Here is a 15696-nt window from a genome sequence, read left to right as displayed (position 1 = left end):
TTGGCTATTGTGCTTAATAGAATGAAGTGCGCAGTAATGTACATGTACTAGTATGTGCACTTTAACAACAGTATTTGAGATTTAACATTATTAAGTATGTACAATGTATTAGTTTGAAATTTATTGACTTGTGCTTAATATGCCATGTTGTAATCTTTCCAGCAAAGACGTTACATGGTTGTGTGTCCAGTATCCCTGAAAATGTTGTAAGAAAAGCTGTTGTTCATTTCTCATGGCTTGGTAAACTTTTTTCTTTTATATTTTTAACAAATTAAGTTAAACCTGAAATTAGTGATTTGTCTGTGCTTGTCTAAACCTTTCACTTGAAATTTTCTTAAGATCAGAGATTTGGTCTTGAAAAAACCAGAGATTTTGTCTTGAAAGAAACAGAGTTTAGGTCTTGAAAGATTTGATAACCAAATGGTTACCTTATTTATTTATAATATTCATGAAACAATTCAGTAAATGACAATTCTCTAGCAGTTTTCTCGCAATATCTTAGATGTTGACTTTATACTACATTGTATTTTCTTAATAAAGTGAATTTTTTTTTATTTATGTCAATTTCTGTCTTAACGAGTTTTTGTTATTTTTGATAACCTTTTACCTCATATAAGCATGTTTTAACGACTTTTCACCCCCCATCCCCTTTTTGAGGCCTCAAATTGTGGAAAAATGCCCTATTTAGACCCGAATCATTTTTTTCGTTTGAGAAATGTTGCTCAAAAAAGTGATTACTTTTTTGGCGCCGCCCCCTATCAAAAAGGTACATCAAGGGGGTGCCAGCAGGGGGATGTGCCCCTTTCTGTTTGGGGGTTTGACAGTAGGCCCCTCATCGCCAAGAAAATCTTTGCCTCAGTTGATCTTTAAGGTAATGTGTAACCATCGCTGAAAAACCTTTGTCTCTATCTCAATCCATTGAGAATTTGCAGCACTTTGAAATCAGTTTGATGGGAAAAAACAATGCAAAATAGTGATTTTTGGCAATTTTGAGAGATCCCCCTGTTGTCATGGTAACAGGACATTTAGGATTGAGCATGCTGTTACAAAGGCTATGGTCCAGTCAACATTTTTGCCAAGTTTGATCAGAATTGAAGCATTTTTTAAAGTTTCATAGCTGTTTGAACTTGAAACAGGAGGTTTTTTATGCCCCCACAGAGTGGGAGCAGATAGTGTTGCACTTGTCCGTCCGAGTGTCCGTCCGTCCATCCGTCCGTCCTAAGTCTGTCCGTACGTCCCGAAATCTTGTGAACGCAACTCCTCTTAAACTGGGTGGCAGATTTTGCTTAAACTTCCAGGGATGAACAACCTTAATGTGTAGATGGTAGTAAAGGAAGGAATTTTTGCTGCGACCAAATTTAACAGAATTATGGCCCTTTGTTGATTTTTTCACTATATACTATGTAGAAATTTTGTGAACGCAACTCCTCTTAAACCGGATGGCAGATTTTGCTTAAACTTCCAGGGATGAACAACCTTTATGTGTAGATGGTAGTAAAGGAAGGAATTTTTGCTGCGACCAAATTTAACAGAATTATGGCCCTTTGTTGATTTTTTCACTATATACTATGTAGAAATTTGTGAACGCAACTCCTCTTAAACCGGATTGCAGATTTTGCTTAAACTTCCAGGGATGAACAACCTTTATGTGTAGATGGTAGTAAAGGAAGGAATTTTTGCTGCGACCAAATTTAACAGAATTATGGCCCTTTGTTGATTTTTAGTTTTCAACTTGTGGCACATGTAGTCCAAAAAATATTTGACCTAGAGTCATAAGATTGACAGAACAGTGGCGTGTGGGGGCATCCGTGTCTTATGGACACATTTCTAGTTTTCAATGAAAACAGCCATTTTTCACAATATGCTCATGTGGTAAAAGGTTAATTATATAGTAGACTACTATAGATTCAGGGGTGACATGTATCTACTTTTTGACTTATAGAAAAATCTATTGTAGTGGACTTCTATTTGTTGTATGTAATGATTTTAGTTATAATAAAACATTATAATTTTGATGGTGTTACCTTCTTGCTTCAGTAGATCCCTTAATTATGGGCACAAATTTGAAGTTGCCTCAACATTGTGACATATACATCACACTATAGTGGATGTCATGTGATCAAAGTTAAGGACGGATTATAGACACTTCTATGTCCATTTAAAACATGTAACTATGCAAATGTGACAAAATTGAAAACTTGAGTTTAACCCGAGGAACACAATCATGTGGTTGAATGACTCTGATTTAGTACCCATTCTGAATTAGAGACAATACTTAGAGGTAGGGGTCTCAATGAAAATCCTTGAAAAAATTGTTGGCTGTAAAAGAATATACAGGTTTTGTGTGCCATGAAAAAAAAAATGTTTAAAAGAATGAAAACTTGACAAAAACAAACTTTGTGATGTTTTAATGATAAACAGTTACATTTTCAAGTTGTTTTTTTTTGTTAGGCTTCCTGGAACATTGTAAATTTCAAAAGGTCAGACTCCATGTTGATGTGTTAGTTGTATTATAGGTTATTAGAGTACTTCTTATTCATTTCAGTTGTTGTTTTATATTTCAGGGGATATTGTGTTGGTGATGTTACCAGGGTATTTTGTACATCTTCTAAATGTTGGTATGGAGTTCGAACCTTGCAACCATATTTTCCTTCATAGTAAGTTTGTTTTGTCCAAAATATTCTAATATCCAATATTTTTGTGTGTGTTGGGTTTATTTACCCTCGCCACCGGTATAAAACCATATGGGCGAGCATATGCTTCATTTATAATTGGGAAAAAAATGTACTTTATTAAATAACTGCATATGTGGCTAGTGAGTGCCATATTTCCTGCCCCAGATCGGCAAATAATTACCGTAGATGGAGCCGGAAAAAGGTGGGATTATATCCCACACTTAGATTAAAAACTGTATTTAAAAATTTGACTTAAATTATATTTTTGTTGATATTAAACATACTTTTATATAATCTATAAAAAAAATTGAAATGCTTTTTTCTGATTGGTTAAAAGGCTTTGCAATGCCTTTCTATGATTGGTTAAAAAGGTTTGAAATGCCTTTCTCCAATTGGTTAAAAATGAAAAGCTTTGAAATGTGTTTCTCCAATTGGTTAAAAGGCTTTGAAATGCTTTTCTCCAGTTGCTTTGAAATACTTTTCTCTGATTGGTTAAAAAGCTTTGAAATGCCTTTCTCTGATTGGTTAAAGATTTGAAATGCCTTTCTGTGATTAGTTAAAGCTTAAATTTAAGTGAATAGAGGTAACATTCACTGTTTGTTTTCCTAAAGATAGATTTAAAAAGATTTGTAAATCCTTGAAAAGACTCTAGACTGTGACTTGATGTCACATTTGATTTGTTATCATTATTGTTAAGAAACATTGACAAATCACATAGATAAAAGTCAAAGTAGATCTAGTCTATTTTCACTATTGCAGGAATGAATATTCAAGAATTATGCCTTCCCTTACATGTAGGTAGGGCCCATATTTTGAAAAAGTGATTTACCCATGAAATAAACATTATGATATTAATGTCTTATTAACATTTTTCATTGCAAATAAAGGTTAATTTTCTATATCTAACTTTTAAAGGAATATATAAGTAACATTTTGAGTGATAATTTTTGTGAAATGTAAGTAGAAATAATATATAAAGTAACTGAAAACGTCTGATATTTTATTGTGCTTTATTTGGAAAAAAAAATGTAGGTAAAACATTTGGAGACAGTTATTCAAAGCAAACAAAAGATGACCATCCTGCAGACAAAGTGTCACATGATCAACCAGCAGACCAATCAGCTTCCAGTATTCCAGTTTCTTCTTTAGAAGCAGATTCATCACTTCCTGTAATGAGCCTAATGGCAGAAAATCTTGTGTTCTCATCAAATTCCTCCTTGATTACGCTTGGACATGAATCATCAGGTAATCTTAAATAATAAATTATAAATGATTAAAAGTGTCTTGGTCAACATCTAGTTTAATACAGCCTTGTTTATTTTGGGCCACAGTGGCTAACTGGTAAAGATTGCTGACTTCAAACTATTTGATATTCACCACTGGGATAAAAGAATCCATCTGGCCATTTTTTCATGCATGAAAACTATTTAGCTAGCATACAGAAGAATTTGCAGTTTATGTATTATTGCTATAAGTAAGTTTTATCTATTATCTGCTTCATTACTTTCCAGGAAACTACATTTTAGAAAGGACATCTGGTGCTATGTACAAGATACATTTGAACTTGGCTAGCTTGATCCACATGTTTACAAATTGTTACATGCCAATGACAAGATCTTCCATCCTGCACTATATCATACTCCGACATAGGGATTTTATACTCTTAAAACAGGCATGTACTATTAGTTGTTCTTCATTTAGTTGATACCATTATCTCTTTTACTTCAGTACATTTTTAAACATTAATTTCCAAAACTATTTCATACAAATGAACAAAATAACTTTTTTTGGTAAGTTGTTTGTTATAAGAATGAAAAAATTAAAAAGAACTAAAAATGTTATGATTTTTATGCCCCCGGGCATATAGTAATTGAACCGTCCGTCCGTCGGTCCGTCTGTCCGTCCGTCCGCCGTCTGTCCGTACGAGGTTAACCTAGAACGGCAAGTTGAATTTTTCTTAAGTTCTACCTGTACCAATGGCTTCTAAGTTTACACACTTACTAATCAATACAAAGTACGTGATCTGGGCAAGTTTCATAACTCTGGCTTTCATATTTACCAAGTTATTGCCCTTTTCAGCACTTAGAAAATGAATAATGGTTAACCTAAAACGGCAAGTTGGAAATATCTTAAGTTCTATCTATACTAATGGCTTTATAATTAGCACACTTACTTATCAATACAAAGCACATGATATTGCCAAGTTATATAACTGTGTCATCCATATTTCCCAGTTATTTCCCTTTTTTCACTTTGAAAATAGGGCCTTGTCTGGTTTACCTATTTCGGCAAGTTGGATTTATTTTAAATTTCTCCTAATTGCTTAATTTCTTTACTGATATCTTTCATATTTAGTAGGTGGATACCTTTGATGGTTCTCTAATTTTTTTTGGAGTAAGCGGTCTCTAGGGTCAAGGTCAAGGTCACTGGTTTAAAAAATAAATATAAACCTTTTTGCTCATACAGCTTTTATTTTTTAGATGATGTCTTAGTTTAATACAAACACCTCCTTCTTTGGGTGTAGTATTCATTCGGGTCAAGGTCAATGTTACCAATGTCAAGGTCACCAATGTTAAAAATAGATTTTTACATTTTTACAGGTGTATTGACCTTATTCTATAGACAGATGTTATTTATAATTGATAGAAACATAAACTTTGATGGAGTTAGTGGTCAGTTGGGTCAAGGTCACCAGTGCTAAAAATAGATTTTTACACATTTGCTCATACAGCCTTTATTAAGTGACAGATATATTTTATATTTGGTAGGAAGATAACTTGCATGGTATTCATCCTTTTGATTGTGGTTGGGATCAGTGGGTCAAGGTCACTTGTGCTAAAAATAGATTTTTACACTTTTGCCCATACAGCTTTTATTTATTGACAGTTGTATTTCATATTTGGTAGGAAGATAACTTGCATGGTATTCTTCCTTTGGATGGAGTAAGGGGTCAGTTGGGTCAAGGTCACAAGTGCTAAAAATAGATTTTTACACTTTTGCCCATACAGCCTTTATTTATTGACAGATGTATTTCATATTTGGTAGGAAGATAACTTACATGGTATTCTTCTTTTGGATAGATTTAGGGGTCAGTTTGGTCAAGGTCACCAGTGCTCAAAATAGATTTTTACACTTTTGCCCATACAGCCTTTATTTAATGACAGATGTATTTCATATTTGGTAAAAAGATAACTTGTATGAAGTTGAATATTTTTCAACTTCACAAGTCAGAGCAATGACTTGGCAACCTATATTTTTCACAATTACAAAATGCCATGACTTTGTCAAGCTATAAAACTTGTTGTGTTTACAATTTTTTGGCGATTTTTCTGTCCATAAGTGAGTGAATGGGTAAACATTTTTTGAAGTATTGCTACTGACAAGAATCTGAGCCGGGGGCATTTGTGTTTAACAAACATGTTCTTGTTTTCTATTAAAAATCGTTTTAGGAATGATATCATTTTAAATTCAAAATCTGCAAGAAGAAAAGATCACTTTTAATACTATTCTAGTACAAATGTTCATGATGACTGGTTGGGAAGCAAAAACAAAATACTAGAAATTGCTTATATGTACATGATTTTGTATTACATGTATCTCATATAAATGCCCCCAGGGGCATAAAATTGTTGATTAAGGAACAAAAAAGGTTAAATATTGTCATAATAAAATGGATGTTAACTGTTTATGTATTATTTTCCAGTGTATTATAAATACTGGATGAAAATGGTGGTATTAAATTTGTTCTAATTTTCTTGGATTTGTATTAAACTGCTATCATCTTGGTAACTCAATTAACATTTTGTATGTGAAAAAAATGTTGGGCAATTATTAGGGGAGTGGTGTTTATTAGAGAATATATATGAGCCGCTTCTCGATAAAACCAACATAGTGCGTTTGTGACCATCATGGATCCAGACCAGCCTGCGCATCCGCGTCTGTGAGCAAACAGCATGGATCCTGATCAGACTGTGTGGATGCGCAGGCTGGTCTGAATCCATGCTGGTCGCAAACCCATTATGTTGGTTTTCTCGTGATGCAGCTCATATGTAGTTAAAATAACATATAATGGAAAGATGATAAATTTATTAATTGTTTCAGTTATTTATGGTATTGTGTAATGATATACCTAGTCCTGAGGTGCCTCATCTTATGACAGAATTTTTAATTGGTATGTAAACATATTTTCCATACCTGTCATTATTATTATCCCCCGCTGAAAAGGCGGCGGGGGATATAGAAATAGTCTCCGTCCGTCCGACCTTCCGTCCGTCCAATCGTCCGTCCGACATTTTTGTCCGGAGCATATCTCTAAAAGTATTTGAGTTATCAACTTGAAACTTCATAGGTGGATAGAGCTCATTGAGGAGGAGTGCAGTGCACAAGAATGATAACTCTACCCTGCGTTATTTTTGAGTTATTGCCCTTTGTTATTTTTCAAAATTAATTTTTGACCAGAGCATATCTCTAAAAGTATTTGAGTTATCAACATGAAACTTCATAGGTGCATAGATCTCACTCAAGAGGTATGCAGTGCACAAGAATGATAACTCTACCTTTCATAACTTTTGAGTTATTGCCCTTTGTTATTTTTCATACTTAATTTTTCACCTGAGTGGAGCATAACTCAAAAGTGTTTGAGATGTCAACATGAAATATCATAGGTGGATAGATCTTATTGAGGAGGAATGTTGTGCGCAAGAATGATAACTCTTCCCTATACAATTTTTGAGTTATTGCCCTTTGTTCTTTTTCATGCTATTTTGTCCAGAGCATAACTCAAAAAGCCTTTGAGATATCAAAATGAAACTTCATAGGTGCATAGATCTCACTCAGGAGGTGTGCAGTGCACAAGAATGATAACTCTACCTTTTATAATTTTTGAGTTATTGCCCTTTGTTATTTTTCATACATAATTTTTCACCCGAGTGGAGCATAACTCAAAAGTGTTTGAGATGTCAACATGAAATGTCATAGGTGGATAGATTTTATTGAGGAGGAATGCTGTGCAAAAGAATGATAACTCTGCCCTGTACAATTTTTTAGTTATTGCCCTTTGTTCTTTTTCATACTATTTTGTCCGGAGCTTATCTAAAAAAGTGTTAGAGGTATCAACTTGAAACTTCATAGGTGGATGGATCTCATTGAGGAAGAGTGCAGTGCACAAGAACGATAACTCTACCCTGCATAATTGTTTAGTTATTGCCCTTTTTTTATTTTTCAAAATTAATTTTTGTCCAGAGCATAACTCAAAAGGCCTTTGAGATATCATTATGATACTTCATAGGTGCATAGATCTAACTCAGGAGGTGTGCAGTGCACAAGAATGATAACTCTACCTTTTATAATTTTTGAGTTATTGCCCTTTGTTATTTTTCATACTTAATTTTTCAATTCAATTTTTTTCTCAAAAAGTATTTGAGGTATCAACTTGAAACTTCATAGGTGGATAGATTTTACTGAGGAGGGATGCAGCACACAAGAATGATAACCTACCCTGCATTATTTTTCAGTTATTGCCCTTTGTTATTTTCAGCCATCAGTATTCACATAGGTTTCAAATCTGTAATCACTATAGCCATCAGTTTTCATTACCAAAAGACCTCTTAAAGTGGAATTATTCTGCTCTACTACATACACATTCTTCCAATGAGCAAACACATTCGGCGGAGGATGGCCATGTTGACATGGCTCTTGTTTTAATTCAGCAATACTAATATTGAAATATTTGTTTATAGAATAAGATTCAATTATGTAAGAAATTATAAGCTTATAGACACATCACTTTGAAATCTGTACATGGTGAAAAAACAGTACTGAGAAATTAGTGTAAGTTTTCTTGTTCAAGGAAACAACAGCTTGCTCCGACAAGATTTGAGCCCCTATATTAAGTCTGTCATGTTAACCAATCGACCATGCATGGTATCTTTGAATAATGCAGTAATTTATTAATGCTAAGACTTGTAGTGGCCACTGAATCTACCCATTTGAACAGTTCTAATGAAGGTCAGCTGGCATGCCTGTGATCATGGTTTGCACTGTTTGCTATTCAGTCAGTAATAATTTTGAAATTTTCCCTGAAAATGATGAATGGTTTTATCCAGATTGAAAGATGGACAAGTCCATTTATGATATTAAGCTTGTCAAAAGTTAAACAGTATCACTGTCTGTAAAACATATTGCAGGAAGATGATACATATTGATAAAAACTTACTTTCAAAAAGAAAGAGCAGAAAATATTTTTTTTCTTGTATTTCAGCAATGACTTATTCTGGAATGAGACGTCAAATAGACCGAGAGGTGTTACGTCTGCTGCCATTTACAAACACAGAACCATTCCGTGGACAGATTGATAAGGTGATATAGTCTGATTATGTAAGGTCACAGTCTGTTAGAGGCTTGTCTTTTTTTGGAAGACTGCTTCCACCACAATATTTTTATGGTTTTAATGCACCTGAAAAAAATTTCAGCGTACAAATGTATATTGTTATGAACCAGGTCATCCATCCCTCTGTCTGGTCTGTAACTTTTGAATCAGTGGAAGAAAATTGAAACTTTTTTCAGAAATGTTAACCATAATGTGCAAAGCACAGGTTTGACCTTCTGAAGGTCAAGGTCAAACTTCATTTTGTATGAATTTCAAAATTTAGTGTCTGCTCTGTATCTTTTGAACCTTTGACCTCTGCAAAACTGATACAATATTGGCCCGCCCCAGGGGCATTGATTTATGTAGACTTACATAGAAAAACACATCAAGTCTTTTTTATGTAACTACAAAGCCAAAAGCTTAGATATTTGGCATGTAGCATCAATTTGTAGATTTCTACATAAGTTATATTAATCATGACCGTCGGGTCAAAATCGGCCCAGACCTCGGATGGAGTCACTTGAATTATGCAGACTAAAGTATAAAAAAACATTTTTGTGGATAAACAAATCAAACCCACAGCAGTGAGGGACACTTGGTTTGAAGTGAACAATCTTGGCTACAGAGGCACTAATGAAAAGTAAATGCCTACCAAAAAAGTAAAGATTTATATATAGATGAATATATCTCAAGAAACAAAATGAAGTGCCATTTTAATGAGACAACCTTTATACATTGTCACATCTTCAATTTTTGAAAATTTGCTTTTTCTTGAGTAAATAGTTTTCAGAATTAGTATACCTACCTAGAAATAGAGAAAGACAAGTTAAAATATTTCATCTTAACACTTACCCATAAAATAACTAAATTTTTGTGGGAAATTATAAACTATGTACTGAATGAATGATGATCAGTGCAGACCATGATCAGATGACATGTCCTTGCTCACATGGGTATAATCCATTACTGCCAGCATGCTTAGGGTTAATTAAAGAGTTTTATATAGGATGATACTAACAGAATTTCTGACAATATAAATATGTTATGTTACAGACTGCTGAAGGAGATCGACTAGCCAGGGTGTCATATTCTGCCATACACAGCGTCAACATTGGAACCAAGTCTGCAAAGGAGCGTCAGCAGCGTCGAGGTATCGTTGGAGATGATTGGCTGGATATGTTGCGGCGTCATTTACGATGGATGCAGATTAGTAAATCAAGACGGTTCTCACTGGATACAGTGAAGCAGACGTACACACAGATGCAAGCAGAAGAGGAAAAGGTTTATTATTTTTAGCTTGACAATTGGAAGAATAGGGAGAGCTATTGTACTTACTCCAGCATTTGCATCACCATTTGGGTTAAGTTTACCTACTTAAAGGTTAAAGATAATAAAAAAGAACTTTAGCTTTTTTTACTTACTTTTTAATATTGTGTTGGTAAGTTTTCCTTTTTATGTTCAGATTTTCAGTCATGTATATTCTTTGCAATATAGATCTATTGCTTTTTTTCAGCGCCTTCAAACCAAAGAGGAAGGAAATTTTCTGTCAGAGTTTAGAATTCATAAAGCTAAACCAAGGTATGCTATGATAAGTCTTTTCTCCTAGATATACTGTATTTCTGTGAAGATGAGGAGCATATGCATGCTCAAGTCTGAAAATAATAAAATATTTATTCTGTTCTGTTCTACAATGCTTTATATAATAATAAAAGAACCTTGTTAGATAAAAGTCAACTTTTTAAATTAATTAATAGAACATTTCTTTATGACTTGATGTTAACTAAATAGTAAAAGTTTTTTGGCAGTGTTCTTATTTTCTGTCACAGTTTGGTTCAGGTTGAGAACAAAATGATTCATTACCAATTATTGTTGTGAAACAGGTATTCTAAGGAGTCCAAATTGATTAGACTTGTTAAAGAGACATTGACATAAGTTTTGGTCGGGTGATGTCTTTTTCCAAGGTGGAATAGTTTGACATTTAAAAAAAAAGTCTGTAAAAATTGGGTCAAACTGATCACATAATCTTAGTGCATACCCCTGGAGAACTTCATTCTAGAGTTGTAATAAATGACATTAAATCAAACAAGTCAATTATATTTGGACAGAAACTGAGCTTGAGTTTAAACTTTTACCTCTTGTCTAGGACATAATATAACAAGACATGCAATTACCAACTAGATAGGTGGTCTTATGTTCTTGTCCAATTGATAACGGATTAGTGGTAGTGTTTCATTTATATTATTATACCCCCAAAAACGAAGTTTGGGGGGGTATATAGGAGTCACCCGGTGGTCGGTTGGTCGGTCGGTCGGGCTGTCGGTCGGTCGGTTGGTCGGTCCAGACGTCCGTTGCATTTTCCTTGTCCGGACCATAACTTGAAGACTAATGGTTGGAATTCAATATAACTACATACAATGGTCAAGCACATTGAGAGGAAGTGCAGTGCACAAGAACCATAACTCTATCTTGACTAATTACAGAGTAATTGCCCTTTGTTACTTTTCCTTGTCCGGGGCATTAACTTAAAAACTCTACTGGTTGGAATTCAAACAACTTCCATACAATTGTCAAACACAATAAGGGGAAGTGCAGTGCACAAGAACCATAACTCTATCTAAAGTAATTACAGAGTTATTGCCCCTTGTTACTTTTTCCCATTGCTTTCTTTTGTCCGGACCATAACTTGAAGATAACTAATGGTTGGAATTCAATATAACTACATACAATGGTCAAGCACATTGAAGAGGAAGTGCAGTGCACAAGAACCATAACTCTATCTTGACTAATTACAGAGTTATTGGCCCCTTTGTTACTTTTCCTTGTCCGGGGCATAACCCTTGAACACTACTGGCTGGAATTAAAAACAACTTCATACAATTGTTCAAACAACAATTTAAGGGAAGTGCAGTGCACAAAGAACCATACAACTCTATCTAAAGTAATTACAGGTTATTGCCTTTGTTACTTTTCCATTGCCTTCTTTTGTCCGGACCATAACTTGAAGACTTTGGTTGGAATTCAATATAACTAATACAATGGTCCAAGCACATTGAGAGGAAGTGCAGTGCACAAGAACCATAACTCCATCTTGACTAATTACAGAGTTACTGCCCTTTGTTACTTTTCCATTGCTTTTTTTATCCGAGCATAACTTGAAGACTAATGGATGCGAATTCAATATAACTTCATTACAATGGTCAAGCACATTGAGAGGAAGTGCAGTGAACAAGAACCATAACTCCATCTTGACTAATTACAGAGTTTGATTGCCCTTTGTTACTTTTCCTTGTCCGGGGCATAACTTGAAAATTACATGGTTGGAATTCAAAAACAACTTCATACAATTGTCAAACACAGTAAGGGGAAGTGCAGTGCATAAGACCATAAACTCTATCTAAAGTAATTACAGAGTTATTGCCCCTTTGTTACTTTTCCATTGCTTTCATTTTGTCCGGAGCTATAACTTGAAGACTAATTGTTGGAATTCATTATAACTTCATAACAATGGTCAAGCACATTGAGAGGAAGTGCAGTGCACAAGAACCATAACTCCATCTTGACTAATTACAGAGTTACTGCCCTTTGTTACTTTTCTCCATTGCTTTTTTTTATCCGGAGCATACTTGAAGACTAATGGATGGAATTCAATATAACTTCATACAATGGTCAAGCACATTGAGAGGAAGTGCAGTGCACAAGAACCATAACTCCATCTTGACAAATTACAGAGTTATTGCCCTTTGTTACTTTTCACTTGTCCAGAGCATAACTTTTGAAAACTACTGTTTGGAATTCAATACAACTTCATACAGTTGTCAAGGACATTAAAAGGAAGTGCAGTGCATAAGAGCCATAACTCCATTTTGACAAAATACAGAGTTACTGCCCTTTGATACTTTTCCTTGTCTGGAGCATAACTTAAAACGTACTAACAACTTCATACAAATGGTCAAGCACAAAAAGAGGAAGTGCAGTGCACAAGAACTATAACTCCATCTTCAGTATTTATAGAGTTATTGCCCTTTGTTCCTTTTCTTTGTCTTTCTGGACTTATTACAGAGTAATTCAATAAAACTTCATCAATGGCCAACCACATTGAAAGGAAATGCAATATACAAGAACCACAACTATCTTTAATTGCCCACAACCATAACTCTATAATTCAATTCTTTTACAAGGTATTCTGTAACTACTAGTAATATCCTCATTTCCGAAGCAGTCTTGTGGGGGTATTAATCACATTTAGTGATAGTTCTAGTTAATGCTGTTGTTATAAAAACTACCTTGATGAATTTTCATAGATCATATTTAGACCATTTATTAATGTTTTATATGCAAAATGACTGATACTATTTTATGCCAGTTAGCTTATAATTCTCTTAAGTAAATCACTTGCCATGAACCAAAAGACACACTCTTTTTCAAGGATCAACATGACAAAATGGTGGCTTGTGTGCCTAAATGGATGGAAAAGATAATGTGATGCTTATCTCTAGTTGCTTGTTCCACTATATTATGTGCTGGCTCTTTTATAAAAGTCATATTTTACGTTTCTTGATTTGCTTGTTAGTATCAAACCCGAACTACATGTACATGTACTTGACTCCAGTATTATTAACATTGTATAAGTTACGAATTCTTAACACTTGGATTATAATTTTTAAAGTCATTTATCTATACATCATCATTTATCTATACAGAAAAGAAAGGCCAGATAATGTTAGTAACTATGGTACCAAGACAGAAGGAATTCTGGGTACACCGCCATCGTTTCTACAAGGTTCGTCAGTCACTGAAGCCTCGGAAACTTGTATGTCTCTGGTAAGTTTTTATAATGTTTTACATTCTAAGATTTGAATAAGGTTTAGTTTTTAGCTCGACTATACGAAGTATATGGAGAGCTGTCCTACTCGCCCCCGCGTCTGCGTCCGCATCCAGATTTCAGATTAAAGTTTTGGTGCAGTAAAATATTTTTCACTATAACTTTGTCATTTCTTAAGGTATCAACTTCAAACTTCAAATATATGTTCCTTATCATCAACCACATCTTATGTGACAAGGTTCATAACTCTAGCACAAATATTTTCAGATTTATCTCCCCTTGAACTTAGAATTTTCCTTAAAAAATACTATTTTTTACTGTAACTTCTTTATTTCTTAAGGGATCACCCTCATACTTCAAATAAATGTACCTTATCATCAAATGAATGTACCTTATCATCATCCCCATCTGATGTGACAAGGTTCATAACTCTAGCACCAATATTTTTAGCTCACCTGTCACAAAGTGACAGGGTGAGCTTTTGTGATCGCTTTTCGTCCGGCGTCCGTCCGGCGTCCGTCCGTAAACTTTTACTTTAAATGACATCTCCTCATAAACCACTAAGCCAATTTCATCCAAACTTCACAGGAATGTTCCTTTGGTGGTCACCTTTAAAAATTGTTCAAAGAATTAAATTCCATGCAGAACTCTGGTTGCCATGGCAACCGAAAGAAAAACCTTTAAATATCTTCTTTTAAAAAACCATAAGAGCTAGAGCTTAGATATTTGGATTGAACCATTTTCTAGTGAGTGTCTACCAAGTTTGTTCAAATAAAGCCCTGGGGTCAAAATTGGCCCCGCCCCAGGGGGTCATTGATTTTCCCTATATGCATATAGTAAAAACTTAAAATCTTCTTTTAAAGAACCCAAAGAGCTAGAGCTAAGATATTGAGCATGAAACATGTTCTAATGAGTGTCTACCAAGTTTGTTCAAATAAAAGCCCTGGGGTCAAAATTGGCCCCGCCCCGGGGGGTCATTGATTTTCCCTATATGCATATAGTTAAAACTTAAAAAATCTTCTTTTAAAGAACTCAAAGAGCTATGGCTAAGATATTGAGCATCAAACATGTTCTAATAATACGTGTCTACCAAGTTTGTTCAAATAAAAGCCCTGGGGTCAAAATTGGCCCCGCCCCAGGGGGTCATTGATTTTCCCTATATGCATATAGTAAAAACTTAAAAAATCTTCTTTTAAAGAACCCAAAGAGTTAGAGCTAAGATATTTAGCATGAAACATGTTCTAATAAGTGTCTACCAAGTTTGTTCAAATAAAAGCCCTGGGGTCAAAATTGGCCCTGCCCGGGGGATCATTGATTTTCCCTATATGCATATAGTAAAAACTTAAAAAATCTTCTTTTAAAGAACTCAAAGAGCTATGGCTAAGATATTTAGCATCAAACATGTTCTAATAGGTGTCTACCAAGTTTGTTCAAATAAAAGCCCTGGGGTCAAAATTGGCACCGCCTTGGGGATCATTGATTTTCCCTATATGTGTATAGCAAAAACTTAAAAAAATCTTCTTTGAAAAAACCCAAATAGCTAGAGTTTAGATATTAAGCATGAAACATCTTCTAGTGAGTGTCTACAAAGTTTGTTCAAATAAAAGCCCTGGGGTCAAAACTGGCCCGGCCCCAGGGGTGTCATTGTTTTTAACTATATGTGTATAGTAAAAACTTTAAAAAAATCTTCTTTTAAAAAGCCCAATGAGCTAGAGCTTAAATGTTTAGCATTGAAACATCTTCTTATGGGTGTCTACCAAGTTTGTGCAAATAAAAGCCCTTGGGTTAAAATTGGCCCTGCAACATTGGGGGGGGGGGGTGGGGGTGGGGGG

The 15696-nt window shown here is 34.6% G+C and overlaps 1 protein-coding gene across 1 annotated transcript; it reads left to right on the top strand.

Moving 5' to 3' along the window:
• Positions 1-86: 86 nt before the first annotated feature.
• LOC132749452 (uncharacterized) lies at positions 87-13863 on the top strand (the record flags this gene model as incomplete). Its single annotated transcript, XM_060739198.1, is given in 9 exon segments — positions 87-240; positions 2565-2657; positions 3708-3920; positions 4187-4347; positions 6777-6846; positions 8935-9032; positions 10096-10323; positions 10556-10620; positions 13743-13863. Coding segments are annotated over 8 exon segments (1032 nt in total), but the record flags the coding sequence as incomplete, so codon positions are not given.
• Between the last annotated feature and the right edge of the window lie 1833 nt (positions 13864-15696).

The sequence above is a fragment of the Ruditapes philippinarum genome, unplaced genomic scaffold, assembly GCF_026571515.1.
Source record: "Ruditapes philippinarum isolate M1 unplaced genomic scaffold, ASM2657151v2 ctg19485_1_1_1_1, whole genome shotgun sequence".
NCBI classification, from domain to species: domain Eukaryota; kingdom Metazoa; phylum Mollusca; class Bivalvia; order Venerida; family Veneridae; genus Ruditapes; species Ruditapes philippinarum.
Note: the sequence above shows the minus strand (reverse complement) of the source record. Positions and strands in the feature narration are given on the sequence as shown.